This window comes from Lathamus discolor, chromosome 12, assembly GCF_037157495.1.
Source record: "Lathamus discolor isolate bLatDis1 chromosome 12, bLatDis1.hap1, whole genome shotgun sequence".
NCBI lineage: Eukaryota > Metazoa > Chordata > Aves > Psittaciformes > Psittacidae > Lathamus > Lathamus discolor.
In genome coordinates, this window is record NC_088895.1 from 14,340,318 (window position 1) to 14,355,194 (window position 14,877).

General features: G+C 56.4%; 1 protein-coding gene across 1 annotated transcript in view; it reads left to right on the forward strand.

The window, feature by feature from the left end:
• Positions 1-14,877, forward strand: part of MYO18B (myosin XVIIIB) — a 59,479-nt gene that overhangs the window by 22,200 nt on the left and 22,402 nt on the right. The window contains exons 21-32 of the mRNA XM_065692891.1: positions 1,023-1,088; positions 2,518-2,790; positions 4,007-4,096; positions 4,782-4,901; positions 5,008-5,116; positions 5,646-5,770; positions 6,575-6,729; positions 7,271-7,394; positions 7,897-8,097; positions 8,205-8,315; positions 9,594-9,698; positions 12,726-12,872. Of these exons, the coding sequence (XP_065548963.1) occupies positions 1,023-1,088; positions 2,518-2,790; positions 4,007-4,096; positions 4,782-4,901; positions 5,008-5,116; positions 5,646-5,770; positions 6,575-6,729; positions 7,271-7,394; positions 7,897-8,097; positions 8,205-8,315; positions 9,594-9,698; positions 12,726-12,872 (1,626 nt within the window). The remainder of the gene's footprint in view (positions 1-1,022; positions 1,089-2,517; positions 2,791-4,006; positions 4,097-4,781; positions 4,902-5,007; positions 5,117-5,645; positions 5,771-6,574; positions 6,730-7,270; positions 7,395-7,896; positions 8,098-8,204; positions 8,316-9,593; positions 9,699-12,725; positions 12,873-14,877) is intronic.

Consider the following 14,877-nt stretch of genomic DNA (forward strand, 5'->3'; position numbering starts at 1 on the left):
ATTGTTATTAAATGCTGTAAGGAGGCAGAGGGTGCCTTGTCAGCACTGTGTAAGCTGGGGATTTGGAAAATCCCGGCCTCCCTGGAGCTCGCTGCCATGCGCTGTCAGCGGGAGGCTGCTTCCCAGTGAGGGCCTTAACTCGGCCACTGCAGTACAAGGGATGCTTGTGTGCAGCGAGGGTGGTGGTGCAGCAATGCCTGACCCTGTGCTCATGCTGGCCCTGCTGCTGGGGATGGGATGGGATGGGATGAGATGGGATGGGATGGGATGGGATGGGATGGGATGGGATGGGATGGGATGGGATGGGCGGTCCTGCACTGTTCCAGCCATGCAGCAGGAGCAGGCACTTCCTCACCTCTGGCACACTGTTTCATGCATGGCGCTGGTCCATATCCCCATGCACTCGCAGGCTCCATCCCCGTCTTGCCCCAGGGCACGCAGGGCTACAGGCTGGGGTGCAGTTCTGCTGCAGCAAAGGTGCTCCAGGGGCCACTGTGGCATGATTCTTCATGGAGGAGATGCGTGCGGCCTCCAGAGGCTGTTGTATGAGTGAAGCATTAGTGGAGGGGTTTTGTTTCAATTTCGGGAGCTCTGGGGTTTTCACATCATCAGTTTCTCCAGATAGTGTTGCTGCCCTGGGGAAATGTGTGCGTTCCTGGCTGCTACGTTCAAGTGCTGGGCCAAAGCTCACAGTAATAGAGTTCAGGCTTCTTTTCCCACTTGCCTCCCTGCAGGGGCTCAGCTCTGCACCGCTTGGCTCCAGGGGGAACTTGGTGCTTTCGCTCCTGCTTTCAGCTCCACAGGCAGAGCTGTTGGCTGGATGGGCTCTCACCTTCCCCTCAGCAGCCTCCAGCCACAGCCACCGATGCATCGGGGCTCTCCCTTCTCACACCAGGACTTGGGGCTGGATGCACCCCTATTGGGTGCCCATAAGGACCAGGGGTCTCTGCCCTATTTCAGTAGGCTCACACCAGGGTGTAAATGTTTTCTGAGTGATTCAATGATGTGCTTCTCCTCCACAGGCCATACAGGAGCTCTTCCAGGCGCTGGATCTGGAGAAGAGCAGCGTTGCCATCGGGCGCAGCCAGGTACGATGGCTCCAGGCTCTGCTTCCCTCTTGCTCTTGGTGTGTACAGGCAGGGCCAGTCCCATGCCAGGCACTTCCAGCTGCCCAAAGCTTCCCAAAGTGGGGAGAAACCCTCTCTTCTGCTGTGCCCAGTGGGCTGGGAAACCAAGCCTCACCAAGCATCAAAGCAAAAGGCCCCTAATTCACATTTGAGAGCATTCAAAATGTGACGTGTGAAGTGTGGTGATGTGTGTACCTTGTTATCGAAATCCAGCCCTCGTGGCATCGATCACCTTTGATATCTGCTGGGGGTTAATGAGGATTGGGCACCCGTGGTTTTGGTGGGCTGGGGTTAACCCTGCACAGCCGGGCAGCTGGGGCATCACGGCAGCAGCGTTTGGACTTGAATGTGATGATCTCAAAGCAAACCGAGTTTTGCTTGCGTGCTTACCTGCAGCACCCGGGGATTCATGACACGGTTCTGCGGCACAAAATAACTTTCTTTTATCCTGCACAGTGCAGTTTGCAATTACCTCTTGTATGAAGCCCTTGTACTTAATCAATAGCGCAATAGCAGCTCCAGTCACATCTTGTTATGGAGAGTTAGTTTTGCCATTGCTTTGAGCATTGATTTTGCACTAGCTTCTGAAGTTACTGTCTTCTGAAGTTAATACAGACATTAATGAGGCAATCAGATAGGTGCTGGAGCAATCATAGCATTATCTCTGGAAAGGGAGTTTCCTTGGAATTGTTCTTTGATTCAATTTAGCATCTTTCAAATGCAGCTCTAAGTGTGCCACTGCCTTCACAAGCGTCATTCAGTGTTTATTAAAGCTGTATTATGCAAATGGGGCACAGTAGTGGGGAGGGATCAGTCCCATGTGCCGAGAGCTTCCCCAGGCAGTGGCAGGGATCTTACACTGAGAGATCGATACGGGCTGAATTCAATGGCATCATCAAATCTGTATCACAGAATCCCAGCCTGGTTTGGGTTGGAAGAGACCTTGAAGCTCCTCCAGCCCCAACCCCTGTCCCGGGCAGGGACCCCTTCCACTGGAGCAGCTTGCTCCAAGCCCCTGTGTCCAACCTGGCCTTGAGCACTGCCAGGGATGGGGCAGCCACAGCTTCTCTGGGCACCCTGGGCCAGCGCCTCAGCACCCTCCCAGGGAAGAGCTTCTGCCTAAGAGCTCAGTTCAGTCTCCCCTTGGGCAGGTTAAAGCCATTCCCCTTGGCCTGTCCCTACAGGCCCTTGTCCAAAGCCCCTCTCCAGGTTCCTTGTATCCCCTTTAAGAGCTGGGAGCTGCTCTAAGGCAGGGTCTCATGCACTGGTCCAAGGACCTTCAGTCTCCTGCAGGTCCCTGGGGAGGCTGCTGGGTGTTTGCCATGAATACATCCTGCTGCCTGCGGGCAGGTTTCAGACCGCATCCCGAATGTCTGTTTCCTGCTGTCAGGTTTTCCTGAAGCCGGGAGTCATCTCCCGACTGGAGAAGCAGCGGGACAAGCTGATAGCCCAGAAGATGATCCTGCTCCAGGCTGCGTGCAAGGGCTTCCTCAGCCGCCAGAAGTTCAAGAGGTTGAAGATCCAGCGCCTGGCCATCCGCTGCATCCAGAAGAACCTGGTGGTGTTCCAGGCCATCAGGCACTGGCCCTGGTGGCAGCTTCTGAGCCGTGTGCGGCCCCTGCTCAGCGTTAACCTCACAGAGGAGCAGCTCCGGGCCAAAGAAGTATGCATTGAAGGATGGGATGGGATGGGATGGGATGGGATGGGATGGGATGGGATGGGATGGGATGGGATGGGATGGGATGGGGTGGGACGGGATGGGATGGGACGCTTTAGGGGCTCTGCCTGGTAGGTTGGACTGAAGTCACTCCTGTCAGAGCAGAGCTGTTTTACTGACCATCAGAAGCTGTCATCTGTTCTTGGCACTGCATTTTTTGCCCTAAGTGATGTGTTTTGCTGTGGAGGGAGAAATAACTCTCCTTTAGAGGGGCAGTAGCAAATGCACTGTGTCCCCATAGCCAGAGCCCTGTTCTAGGGCTGTGGCTGCCCCACTGCCCTCCCCATGCCCCCTGCAAGGTGCTGGGTGTGCTGAGCCAAGCCCCTTGTGGGTGGATGCCCCATGTCAGTCTGTAGGATGATGGATGCTGAGCAGCAGAACACATCCCTGGGGCAGGGGACTGCTCTGTATTGTCACCAGCACTGTGCTGGCTTTCCCCTGTGCTGCCACTGGAGATGAGGGTGGTTAACGGGCATCTGCTGACCCGGGACAGGCACCTTCTGCGCCGCCTGAGACCCGCACTCAATTCTTAGTCTGCCTTCCTGCCGTCCTGCTCCTCCTTTTGCCTCCGTGAGGCTTTAACAAGGTGTTTTCGGGCTGGTTCAGAGGAAGTAAAAGCTGCCCAAGCCTCTGTTTCTCCCTCCAAACCCGCCTGGGATCCATGAGGCCCCATCACCCGGTAACCTCGGCTTTTATCACAGCTCCGCACGTTCTGCTTCTGCTCAGTGCTGAGCAGGAAATCAAAGCAGGACGAGGCAGCGCCGAGCGGCTCTCGCTGCTGTTACAGCCGCGCTGCCTGGAAAGGAATCACAGCAAAGCAGGTGCCTTTGCCCCCGCGCTGTGATAGCCTGCCAGGGCCCCGGGAACGCTCCTCGAGCAGGATTCCAGCGCTTGGCTGCTCATCCCGGCCTTTGAGGGTTGCTGCTCGCTCATTGAAGCGTGCTCTGTGCGCACAGCAGAGCTGACGTTCCCTCCGATGGAATTCATGTCAGGAGCTGCAGTCCCGGCAATTTGCAGTGAGCAGCCTTCAAAGCTGCCTGGTGAATTGTATTAATAAGGCAGCCGTGTCCCCGCCGCTTATTTTGAACAGAAAACGAGGGTTTCATCAATAAGCTGGGGATGCTGGAGCTCTCCGTGTGTGCTGTTTTGCAATCTTCCCTAGGAGGAGCTGGCAGCGCTGAGAAAGAAGCTGGAAAAATCCGAGCAGGAATGCAGCGAGCTCAGGCAGAACGCAGAGAAGCTGGAGAGCAAGGTAGAGCCCCCAACACTGCTGCAGAGTCCCTGATACACCTCTCTAGAGCCCCAAAACACCTCTGCCACAGCCCTGTGTTGCCCAGCTGCAGCACTCAGGACCAGCACCATTGCGGGGTCCATGCTGGGTGGGATCCTGCCTGCCTTAGCAGTGAATGGGTGCCCCCAGAGAGCAGCCCAGATGCCTTGGGAGTGGGCTGTTCCCAAGGGTGTCCCCAGGGAAAGCCTCATGTCCCCTGCAGCAGGGGCAGATGTCACCCTGTGGCACCACCAGTGCAGTGTATGAGGCTGGAGCGCGGCGATGTGAGTGTCACCCCTTGTGCTGATGAAAGGCTGCAGTTAGAACGGGGAATTTCACACTGATGTAGCCCATGATGCTCTCAGGACTGCAGGCTCGCTGGCCTGTGCAGGCACCACAAGTGACTTGGCTCCATGGGATGAATGCTAATACTGAGGAGGTGGCATGCAGAAGTGTCCTGCACATCCCCTGCAGGGATGCAGCCGCAGGCTCCTGCAGCGGTTGCTTTTTGCTGGGTGTTGCCAATAGGAGCCTGGGGTTCTGCTGACACTGGCTGGTGCTGATGTGCGCTTACCATGTCCCCCAAGCACAGGCAGTGGGAGCAGTTGGGACACTCGGGTTGATGCCTGCACAGCAATACCCAGACTGACTCCCTGTTCCCCCCCAGATCATTGACCTGAACACGGAGCTGTCGGATGAGCAGTACAAGGGCGATGTCGCCTGCCAGGTCCTGGATGGGGAGCGGGCAGAGAGGCTGAGGGGAGCCCGTGAGCTGCAGGAGCTGCAGGTAGGAGAGCCCTGAGACGCTGGGCCATGCCGGTGGTGATGCTGCTTTCGGACCTGAGTGCCTTGGAGCCGGGTAAAGCTGCTCCCTCCTTCTCCGCTTTCCCCAGAGCAAACATGATCAAGTGCAGAAGAAACTGGAGTCAGTGGAAAAGCAGCTGGAGGAGGCCCAGCAGCTGGTTCAGTTGCGTGAGATGAAGATAAGTGGCTCTGGAGGAGGTAGGGGTGTCCCTTCGGGGTGATGCATGCTCTGGGCATCCAGCCTGACCTGTCCCTGTAGGGCAGCAAAGCCTTTTGGTTTGCCCCCTCAAGCAGTGCTGCTTTCACAGTGTGGTTCTGGCACCCTGTCATTCTGCATTGCTTGCCCAGCAAGGAGCTGGCAAGGGCAGGAGCACGCACGGCTCTGGCTGTTGCATGGAGCCGGGATGCAGGCAGGGATTCTGCCTAAGGGCACTGTTGGCACTGCCTGCCACTACCTGGCACACCTGGCAGCTCTGAGTGTGGTTGAAGCATGTCGTGGAGTGATGAGGAGGATGGGATGGGATGGGATGGGAAGAGCATGTGTGCTTTGCTGAAGGTGGGGGTACCTGTGCTGTGTGAGCTGGAGCAGAGCTGCACCCCTACGAGCTTGGTGCTGGCATTTGTGCCATGCAGGCAGGAGCCCCGTTGTCTATTCACCCATCCTGCCTTGGCTTGGCTGGTCGGGCCCGAGCACCCCCCAAGCCCTCGTGTCTGTCTCTGCTGGCAGAGGACGAGTGGCAAGTGCGCTTCGAGTGCGCGCAGACAGAGATCTCCTTCCTGCGGAAGCGGCTGCTGCAGCTGGAGCAGCGCCTCGAGTCGGAGCAGGGCACCAGGACCGGGCTGGAGCAGAAGGCAAGTGCTGCCGGCCACGGCGCGGGGATGCTGCTGGAGCTGGGGGTCCCCTCCCTGCTCCCTGGGCAGGCTGAGGCTCGGAAGCGCAGCCGCTTGGTGCTGATGCTTTCACTGGCCGCTGGTTTGAGAATAAACATCCCAAAATTCCTTCCGGCTTATAAAACCAGTTTTGCACCAGAACGTGGCAAAACTCAACCATGGTCAAGTGTGAGCGTGCGCACAGGGTGGGGAGGGGCTCAGCGGTCGGTCTTGGTGCTAAGCTGTGTTTTGGGTACCGTGCTCACACCATCCCTCATGTATAGAGCTGCTACGGTAAAGAGCTGGCAGCTCCCGAGCTCTGCCATGAGGAGGGAAAGAGCCACTGTGAGTCCCTGAGCAGCTCCTGGGGGTCAGGTCACTTCCCATGAGGATAAAACAAATAAAATGATATTATTCATGGTACATTAAGAAGTAATAGGAAAAGCAGCCTGGTCGTTGGAGTCTGGGTAAAGCAAAGCAGCCCATTTGCTTCCCGATAGTTGGTTTGGAATTACAGGCTCCATTAATGCAAGATTTTGCTTATTTAAAGCCATTCCTTAATGGCTCCATTCTCTGGCCAACGAGAGCTCTGTGCGTATCCGTGTCCCAAACACGATGTGATTCCTTGAGGGATCCAGCGCTGCTTTTTGCGGAGCAGGGCTGGGATGCTGCAGGCGCGGGGGGCCAGGGCACCTCTGATTGTCCTTGTTTAGCGGTGGGTCTGGGGTGACCCATCCCTGGCGCGGGGGGGTCCGTGCTGTGGGGTCTCACCCGCTGTGCCCGCAGCTCGGCGCGGCGCAGGCAGCCTGCGAGGCGGCCAAGAGGGCATCGCAGCAGCTGCAGCGGCGGTGCCGGCGCCTGGCCTGCGAGCTGGAGGATGCGCGGGTGCTCGCCGAGAGCCAGCAGAGCCGCAGCCACGAGCTGGAGAAGAAGCAGAAGAAGTAAGGCTCGGGGGGAGGAAGGGAGGATGCTTCGGGTGGCACCGGGAGCGGGGCTGCTGCTGTTCCTGCTTTGGCTGGTGGAGGGTGCGCGGAGCATGAGGTGGTTTTTACATCGCGTTGCTGTGTGACTGGAACCTCCTTCCATAGTGGAAATCGCTCTCAGTGTGATGCTCTGCGGAGGGGTGCTGGGGCTTGGGGCATCCTTGTGATGGGGTATCCAAGGCTTCTGTGTGCCCTTGGTGTGCATGTGCTTGTGCTGGGAGCGCTGCTGGCAAACGCGGTGTGTGACGGAGGAGCATAAGAAATGACCCGCAGTGTTTTAGTGCTGCTGTTCAAAGGAAATGGGTTTTCTGCCCCAAAATAGGATACCAGGCAGGCACAGAAAACATGGGAAAACACCAACTGCGTTATAATTCCTTTTAACTTACCCTTCATTTCTCGTGCTCCCTGCTGTCCCGTGCTGAGATGCTGACTGCGGGCTGGGGCTTGCTGTGACCCAGAGATACCAAGGTGCTGAGGTGACCTGTGTTACCCCATCCAGGTTTGACCTGCAGTTAGCCCAGGCCCTGGGGGAGTCTGCCTTTGAGAAGAGCCTCCGTGAGAAAGTGTCGCAGGAGAACACCAGCATCCGCTGGGAGATGGGCAAACTCCAGCAGCGCTTGGAGGTAAGAGGGGAATATCCCACTTTGTGCCATTATATCCAGTTCTGGGAAGAGCTCTCAGAGCTAAGCCATTATCTTTGCAATTATAGCTGAGGCAATCAGGCACAAGCCCAGCAACTTGATTCCAGTTTCTTTCAGTGCGGTTCTAGGATGTGCCTAATGTATTTAAATGCCGTCATCTTCTGCCAGAAGAAAGGCTATCATTGTACATGAGTGATAATCGCCCATGCTGAGCTAATTACCAACCCCTCATTTCCACTGAAGCCACTTGTGCTCTTTTCCATGCCTCTACCCACAGCCTCACCTGAAAGAGGCCACAGGGACATGGTGTGATGGGGCTGAGGGAGCTGCAACGCTGCTGCAGCCACCGCAGGGCTTGTGATGGGGATGGGACTGCTGGTGCAGGGATGGTCCTGAGGATGCAGTTGGGCATGGTCTGGGTGTTAGGAGCAGGGATCAAGTGCAAAGTCCCTGACCCTCTGCTCTGTCCCCCTGCCCCGAGCAGCAGAAGGAGGCAGAGGTGTCCGGCCTGGCGCAGAAGGTGTCGGTGCTGGCCGGCCGGGTGGAGGAGCTCAGCACCCCCAGCACCATGGATGCCCGGGCAGTGCCTGCACTCCGGAAGCAGCTCTGGGACATGGAGGCCAGTGCTGCCGAGCAGAGGAAGGAGCTGGAGCAGCAAACGGCTGCTGTCGATCACCTGGAGCAGGTACCGTGGCTGGGGATGCTCATCCCTGCTCGTGTGTTAAACCTGCAGCATCCCCATCCCTCCGGGGCTGTCTGCAACCGCCGGGCAATCCCCTGTGGGTCCTACAGCAACACCAGCGCCTGGAGCTGGAGATAGAGCGGATGAAGCAGATCCACCAGAAGGAGCTGGAGGACAAGGACGAGGAGCTGGAGGATGTGCGGCAGTCCTGCCAGAGGAGGGTAGGTCGGCGATGGAGTGCGGATGACGCTGGGTGCACAGGGGTCCTTCCTCCTGGCTGCTTCCCCACCACCCCCCCAGCATGAGCCCCAGCCTCAGCCCCAGGGTGCAGAATCAGGGTCTGGGTCAAACATGGGTCCCCATGTGCTGGAGGGGCTGCAGGGATGATGCACAAGAGCCACGTGTGGTGCAGCACATGGGATGCTGCTCCCGGGAGCACCAGCACCATACTGAGGGCACAGCTCCAGCCAGACAGGGCTTTGTGTTGGGTGCTAATGAACAGAAAATACCACTTCAACAAGGCCACAGGGTCTGTGGCATGTGAACAGGACCTCCAGTTTCTTCAAACCCCCTGGGGTGTTTGATGTGGGATGGGTGGTAGCAGCCAATTCACCTTAGGCCTGGGGCATACCTGGCTGTCCATAGTGAACTAGCATTGCTGAGGCTCAATGAAGCAGCCAGTGGGGCTTTGCATGTGCTGTTTTAGGAAGGCAGGACAAGTGGAAAGGCAGATGAGGCTACCTCTGCTCCTGTCAGCACACAGTCATGCCCAAAGCCATAAAGCCCTGTGTGCTATGGGGGCTGCCACTGTGCAGGCACCACTTCCCCCTGTGCTCCCCTGCTGTTGGATGCTGGAAGCTCTGGGCTGGTTGTGAGGATGCATTGCTGAGGGATCCTCCCCGGGGTCCTCCCTGTCCTTCTGCACCTCTCTGCCTGTCTAATTGCCCTGTGCAGAGTGCCAGCATCGTTAGAGACGCTGTGCCTTGCGGCTCTCTCAGCAGCAGAGCCATTCATCCCTTCTCTCCCTCACCCTGCATGGCCTGACTATTATTTTCCAAATGAGTAAATGGCAGAGAGACACCAGAGAGCAATTGATCCTTAGCAGCCTGCTCCCGTTCCCTTTATGAGCCCTGTTTCTCAGCAGTGGCAGGGACTGGAGCCACCTCCTCTTCTAGATGGTTCAAGGCCCTGTGTTACTGCTCCAGAGCTGCAGGGGCACCCCTTGGGGACCTCCGAGTGTGGATTGGCTTAAATAGCCCAGCATGTCCCCAGAAATCCTATAGGTTCCTGGACTGCTTCCCCTTGCTCCCCTGGCCATTGCACTGCCTGAGGGTAGCAGATGCTCCAGGGGATGTGGCCCATCCCTGGTCCCCAGCGCTGGCTGCAGTGATGGGAGGTCTCCGTGTGCACCATTCTGGGGCTGCTGTGGCTGTGCCAAACGGAGCCTTGGCAGGGGATGCTGGGCTCTGAGCAGGGCTGTGGTTGTCTCCCATGCACAGCTCCGGCAGCTGGAGATGCAGCTGGAACAGGAGCACGAGGAGAAGCAGATGGTGCTGCATGAGAAGCAGGACCTGGAAGGGCTCATCGGCACCTTGTGTGAGCAGGTAAGAGCACAGAGCCCACCCCAGGGGCTGCTGGTGGGGAGAAGCTCACTCTGCTCTCCTGGCTGCTACCTCCTGGCTGCTAAACCCGTGCCCTGGCTCAAAACACAGAACAAAAGGGGTGTGAATGCGTGCGTGTGTGTGTGGATGGGCAGCAGCTTGGTTCTTCACGCACAGCCGGCAGCGATGCCCTTCCAAACGCTGCCCATCCGAGCAGTGGCATGTGCTGCAGCAGGCACTGGGTGCTGGCAGGGCTCTGGGGCTGCAGGCATCGTGCAGGACCCAGCCAGCCCCATGGAGGGGAATTGAGGGTTCTCTAAGCTGGGGGGGAGGCATCTGCTTTTTGCTGGTATTTTCATGACAGCCAAACGGCTGGAGCGGCTCCAGCTGCCCAGAAAGGCAGTTCATCCTATTCCGCTCTTTGCAGAGGAATTCTATCCCAGACACATTTGTTGAACAAATCCTTTTTCACTCTCTAATGTGTCTGTGGCAGTGATTGAAGTGCATGTAATGGGAAAAACACACACAGCTGCTCCCTGTTAAATTAGAAGGCGAGGGGCTGAAAGCAGCCTCATTGAGCAGCATTTATGGGCTTGGGCATCACTTAGCATCACCCAGCAGCCAGGCCCAGGGGCTGCCTCATGCACAGCTCCTGCTGAAGGAGCTCTGGACACCAAATGAGGTCCTGCCTGGCCCTTCCCTGATGTCAAGGGGCTGAGGGTGACATCAGAGCAGTGTGCTCAGAGTCCATCTCAGTGCTGGTGCACCCCAGGGCTCCCTGGTGCTGATGCCCCCATCACACTGCACACCCCCCCCCACCCTGCACACAGCAGAGGAGGAGCCGGTTATCCCATCATTAGGCACCGTGTCCTCCAGCCGCTGGCACAAGCTGGGTTTCACCAGCTCACCAACCCTGGCAGTTGCGTGTGCTCATCACACGGGATGAGTCCGGGAGCACTGGAATGCTGGGCATATTTCACATAGACACAAAATGGTCCGACGAGGTTTATCCATAACGTCGCCCCTGCTCCTGGCTTATGAAATGTTTTGGGAGCTGTCAGTATAAATCTCGCTGTATAGAAGCAGGACATGATTACAAGTGCCTCTCAGTCCAGCACGTCCCTCCTGCTCAGTGGAGGAGAACTAAGATGGATGAGGAGAGAGCTCTTGAGGAAAGGCACCTTGTCCTGAACACGACTGGCCCCACTGAGGGCAGTGGACATGGTAGGGGAGAAAGGGATGGAACAGTGCAGCTAGGGAATTGCCACAGTGCTTGTGAGCAGCTATTGAATGAAATCCCAGCTTTTTAACCTAAAAAGCACCAGGCTGCAATGGTGGGAGGTGGTGGCGGCTGCCACTGATGACACAAAATCCATCAGGTTAGACCCTGAGCTACAGGAAAGCGATGCTGAGCAGCATCCAAGAGCCCATCCATAGGGATGGCAGGGATAGCAGCAGCCTGCTGCGCTGCAGGGTTGCTATAAACGCTGTGTGATTTACGGAGGATGCTGTGCTTCAGAGCAGTTTATTAAAACAGGGGGGAGAAACTCAGCAAACTAATTGAGGAAACGGAGCTGGGATGGTTTCTGGCTGCAGCACCAGAACCGGGTTATGGGGTCAGAGCCGCACCATGAATTTCAGCCACTGAACAGAAAATGGGAGAAGAGCTTTGTAACAAGAAGAGGTGTGGAAAACAGGCTCTGTGGAGATGCTCTTGTACCTCAGTTGGGCTGAAATCCAGCACTGAAACCACGTCCCTGTTTATCTGCTGTCTCTTATTCTCTCATCGTCGTAACCATGGTTGCTCTGTGCTTCAGTGGGGAGTGGAAAGGGTTTTTTTCCAAGGTGCTTCCCACTTCCCGTCTTTAAAAGGTGTCAGAGTAACGTGGGGACACCAAACGCCCGGGGTGAGCATCCCCATCACCCAGCAGTGGTGCTGCAGCGACAGCAGCAGCAGCAGATACATCCCTCCGCAGCTGCCTGGGGACTCCAGGTGCTTTGCAGTAGAGGCGTGTAAATAACTCCTGTTGGAGCTTTCCTTGCTGGTGTTTGGTCCCCCCTTGTGCTGGCTTTCTCCTGCCTTGGGCACTGTTTTCCGCAAAGGAGCAGAGGGGTTTTTCCGGCTGTTTTTGCTTTCACACCATGACTTTCCCGTGCCAGCTCTCAATGCAGACCCTGGACACTGCCCCTCTCTGGCCCTGCTCCTTGCACCATGGGGGATGATGCTCGGTGGTAAGAGGACAGGGTGCTCCAGATCTGGGTGCCCACAGTGCCTGCCTGTCCCCCCAATCTCATGGCCAGGCTGTTCATGGATCCTATGGGTGGTCACAGGGCTGGCACGTGGCTGAGGGACATCAGGGGAGGGCAAATGCTTTCAGAGGAACAGCTTGCTGGTAGGGAAAAATGTGGCGTTTTGGTGGAATCTGCTGGTTTTAGTGTTTACAAAGTTTATTTTCTCCCTTTCACCAACTATTAAATCATTTTAATAATGAAATTAATGATTTAATGAAATAAAGTAAATAATATTAATTAAAAAATTAACTAGGATTTAAATAATTAAATTAATAAGATGGAAGAGGAGGGGATTGGGATGAGCTCTTAGGCAGAAGCTCTTCCCTGTGAGGGTGCTGAGGCGCTGGCACAGGGTGCCCAGAGAAGCTGTGGCTGCCCCATCCCTGGCAGTGCTCAAGGCCAGGTTGGACACAGGGGCTTGGAGCAAGCTGCTCCAGTGGAAGGGGTCCCTGCCTGTGGTTGGGGCTGGAGGAGCTTTAGGGTCCCTTCAACCCAAACCAGGCTGGGATTCCATGGTAGATGGAATATGGTAATAGATGATAGATAGAGATAGATGGAAAATGGTAATATTTGCACATAGATATTTGCTATCTTGCATCATCTTCAGCATTACCAGCGTGTTTCCCCGTTCTCCGATTGTGCGGGGAACACCTCGGCATGGGGTGGACAAGCCCAGTGGAGGCTTTGCGGGCTGGGATGGGGCAGCAGCGCTCAGGACAGCCCTTTCTCCCTCCCCAGATCGGCCACCGGGACTTCGATGTGGAGAAGCGGCTGCGGCGGGACCTGCGCCGGACACGGGCTCTGCTCGCTGACGTGCAGCTGCTGGTGGCAGCGCCCGCAGAGCCCAGTGCCAGCGCCCAGGACATGGAGCGGCTGCGCAGGCAGGTGGGTGCTGCCGGCATCCCCCTGCCCTGGAGCATCACCTGCGAGAGGCATTCCCACATCTCCGGGGTTTAATGGTGGTGAGGGGACCCTGCGCTGCGCCAGGCCATGGTGAGAAGTGCCTCTTGCACTGATGAGGGCCTCCTTGTGAGGAGCACTTCTCTGTCATGAAGCCAACAGTGGTTAAGTGTCTTTTTGCTTCCTTCTTTTTCCCCGCATCCCTATTAATTACCTTCTGTTGAGTGTGTTTTCTGTTTGTCTAATAAGGAGCGGTGCCTCGTTCGGGAGGCGTTGCCATAGGGATGCTGTAAGGCAGGAGCAGGGATTGCTTTGGATTTGCTGTAGTTTAAGTGCAGACAGCCCAGGTGCACAGCCGTATGCCACACTTTGCCCACTACACCAGCGATGGCCTCAGCTCTGGAGTGAGCTCAGGGTCCCATGGGGTCCCTGCCATGGGACAGGAGTGGCTTGGGGCTGTCCATCCACAGGCTGGCCCTGTGTGTGCATCCCATTACGCTGGGACTGAATGAACAGTGCCAGTCCTTCCAACCCACCCAGCAATTAATCCGTACTGTACATTTCCCCTGGAAACAAACTAATGGGGAAGCCTGAGCAATTCCAACAACACACGTATGCAATTGAGGTAATAGCTCTGCATAAATAACATCTGTGAGCAGCAGCTGTTCCCACCTGTGCTGAGGGAGAAGGGGAAGGTGAGCTCGGCCTGGTGCAGTGTCCGTGCCCATGCCCATGCTCACATCTGTGCCCATGCCTGTGCTACTGACCCAGACAGCCAGCGCAGGGGATGGCGTGGCTGGGGTGGGCAGTGGGAATGGCCATTTCCGGCACTCCTGTGTTCTCTCTTGAGCGTTGTTGAGCTAATGGTGCAGTGCTGCACTTAGCAATTAACCCCGCAGCACTTCCTGAACCCTGCTCTGCGGCTGGAGGTGATGCACAGCCCCTGCTTTGCTCCTTCCCAACCATGGGGCAGTGCCCTACGCTCAGTGATGGAGCTCACAGCAGTGGGCTGGAGCTGAGGGACCCTTCCATAGGTTGATCTGAGAGACCAGGCAGTGATTGCATTGGTGGAGCATGGCCATACCCTTGCTATCAAGCCCCACCTTGTTGTGGGAATACTGCCTTGTTCCCTGAGCATCCTGGTCCCAGTTTCCTGCAGGACATCATCGCTTTCTCTTCCTGTGGTGCCTTATGGCCCACCCCAGCTCCCTCCCAGCCTCTGCCCGGCTGCCTCCTGTTTTGGAAGAGAGCAGAAAGCCCCAGTGTTGGGGATGCTGACATTTTACTGCACCACCAGCACCGAGGCTCTGCCTGCGTTAAAATGCCGCAGGATTCCTTATTCCGCTCTTTAAATTGAGCCCATTTCTAATGGCATTCATGACGACTCTCTCAAAAGCCAATACATCCTCGCACCAGCCCACCAACCTCCCCAGGAACGAGGACTTTGCTGAAATGCTACATTTCCGTTAATCAAAATCCATATGGCTGCAAGTGTAGCATTGTTTCTTAATCAGGCTGAAGCATCCATTTTACGCAGGTATTTAACAGATGGTGCAGCACAAACTCCTGTTGTTCTGAAGTTCATACATTATGCACTGGGGGGGGGGGGAATTTCAGTTTATTCCTCCCAAGTGGGAAAATTCCATTACACGAAGTGAAATGGAGGCTGGGATTTAATGAGAGGTGCTGGGATGTGTTTCTCTTGGATTAAAGTATCTGGAGTTTCAGTGTGAGGGTGGCAAGGGAAATGCCATGGTTGGTGTGGATGGGGTTGATCCTGGAGGAGCCTGGAGCTGGGCAGGTGGAAAAGCCCTTGGCCACAGCACCGGCAGGCGGTGTGCTTGGCAACTCTAACACCTCCCAGCAGCCATCACTTGGTTCATTTTGGTCATGCCTGAGCCTTATGCAAACCCAAGGGCTATTTCGCAGCGCCTGGAAGGAAGGGGAGCGCAGCACATGGCTCTGCAGGTGTTAAACAGGGGAAGTTTAG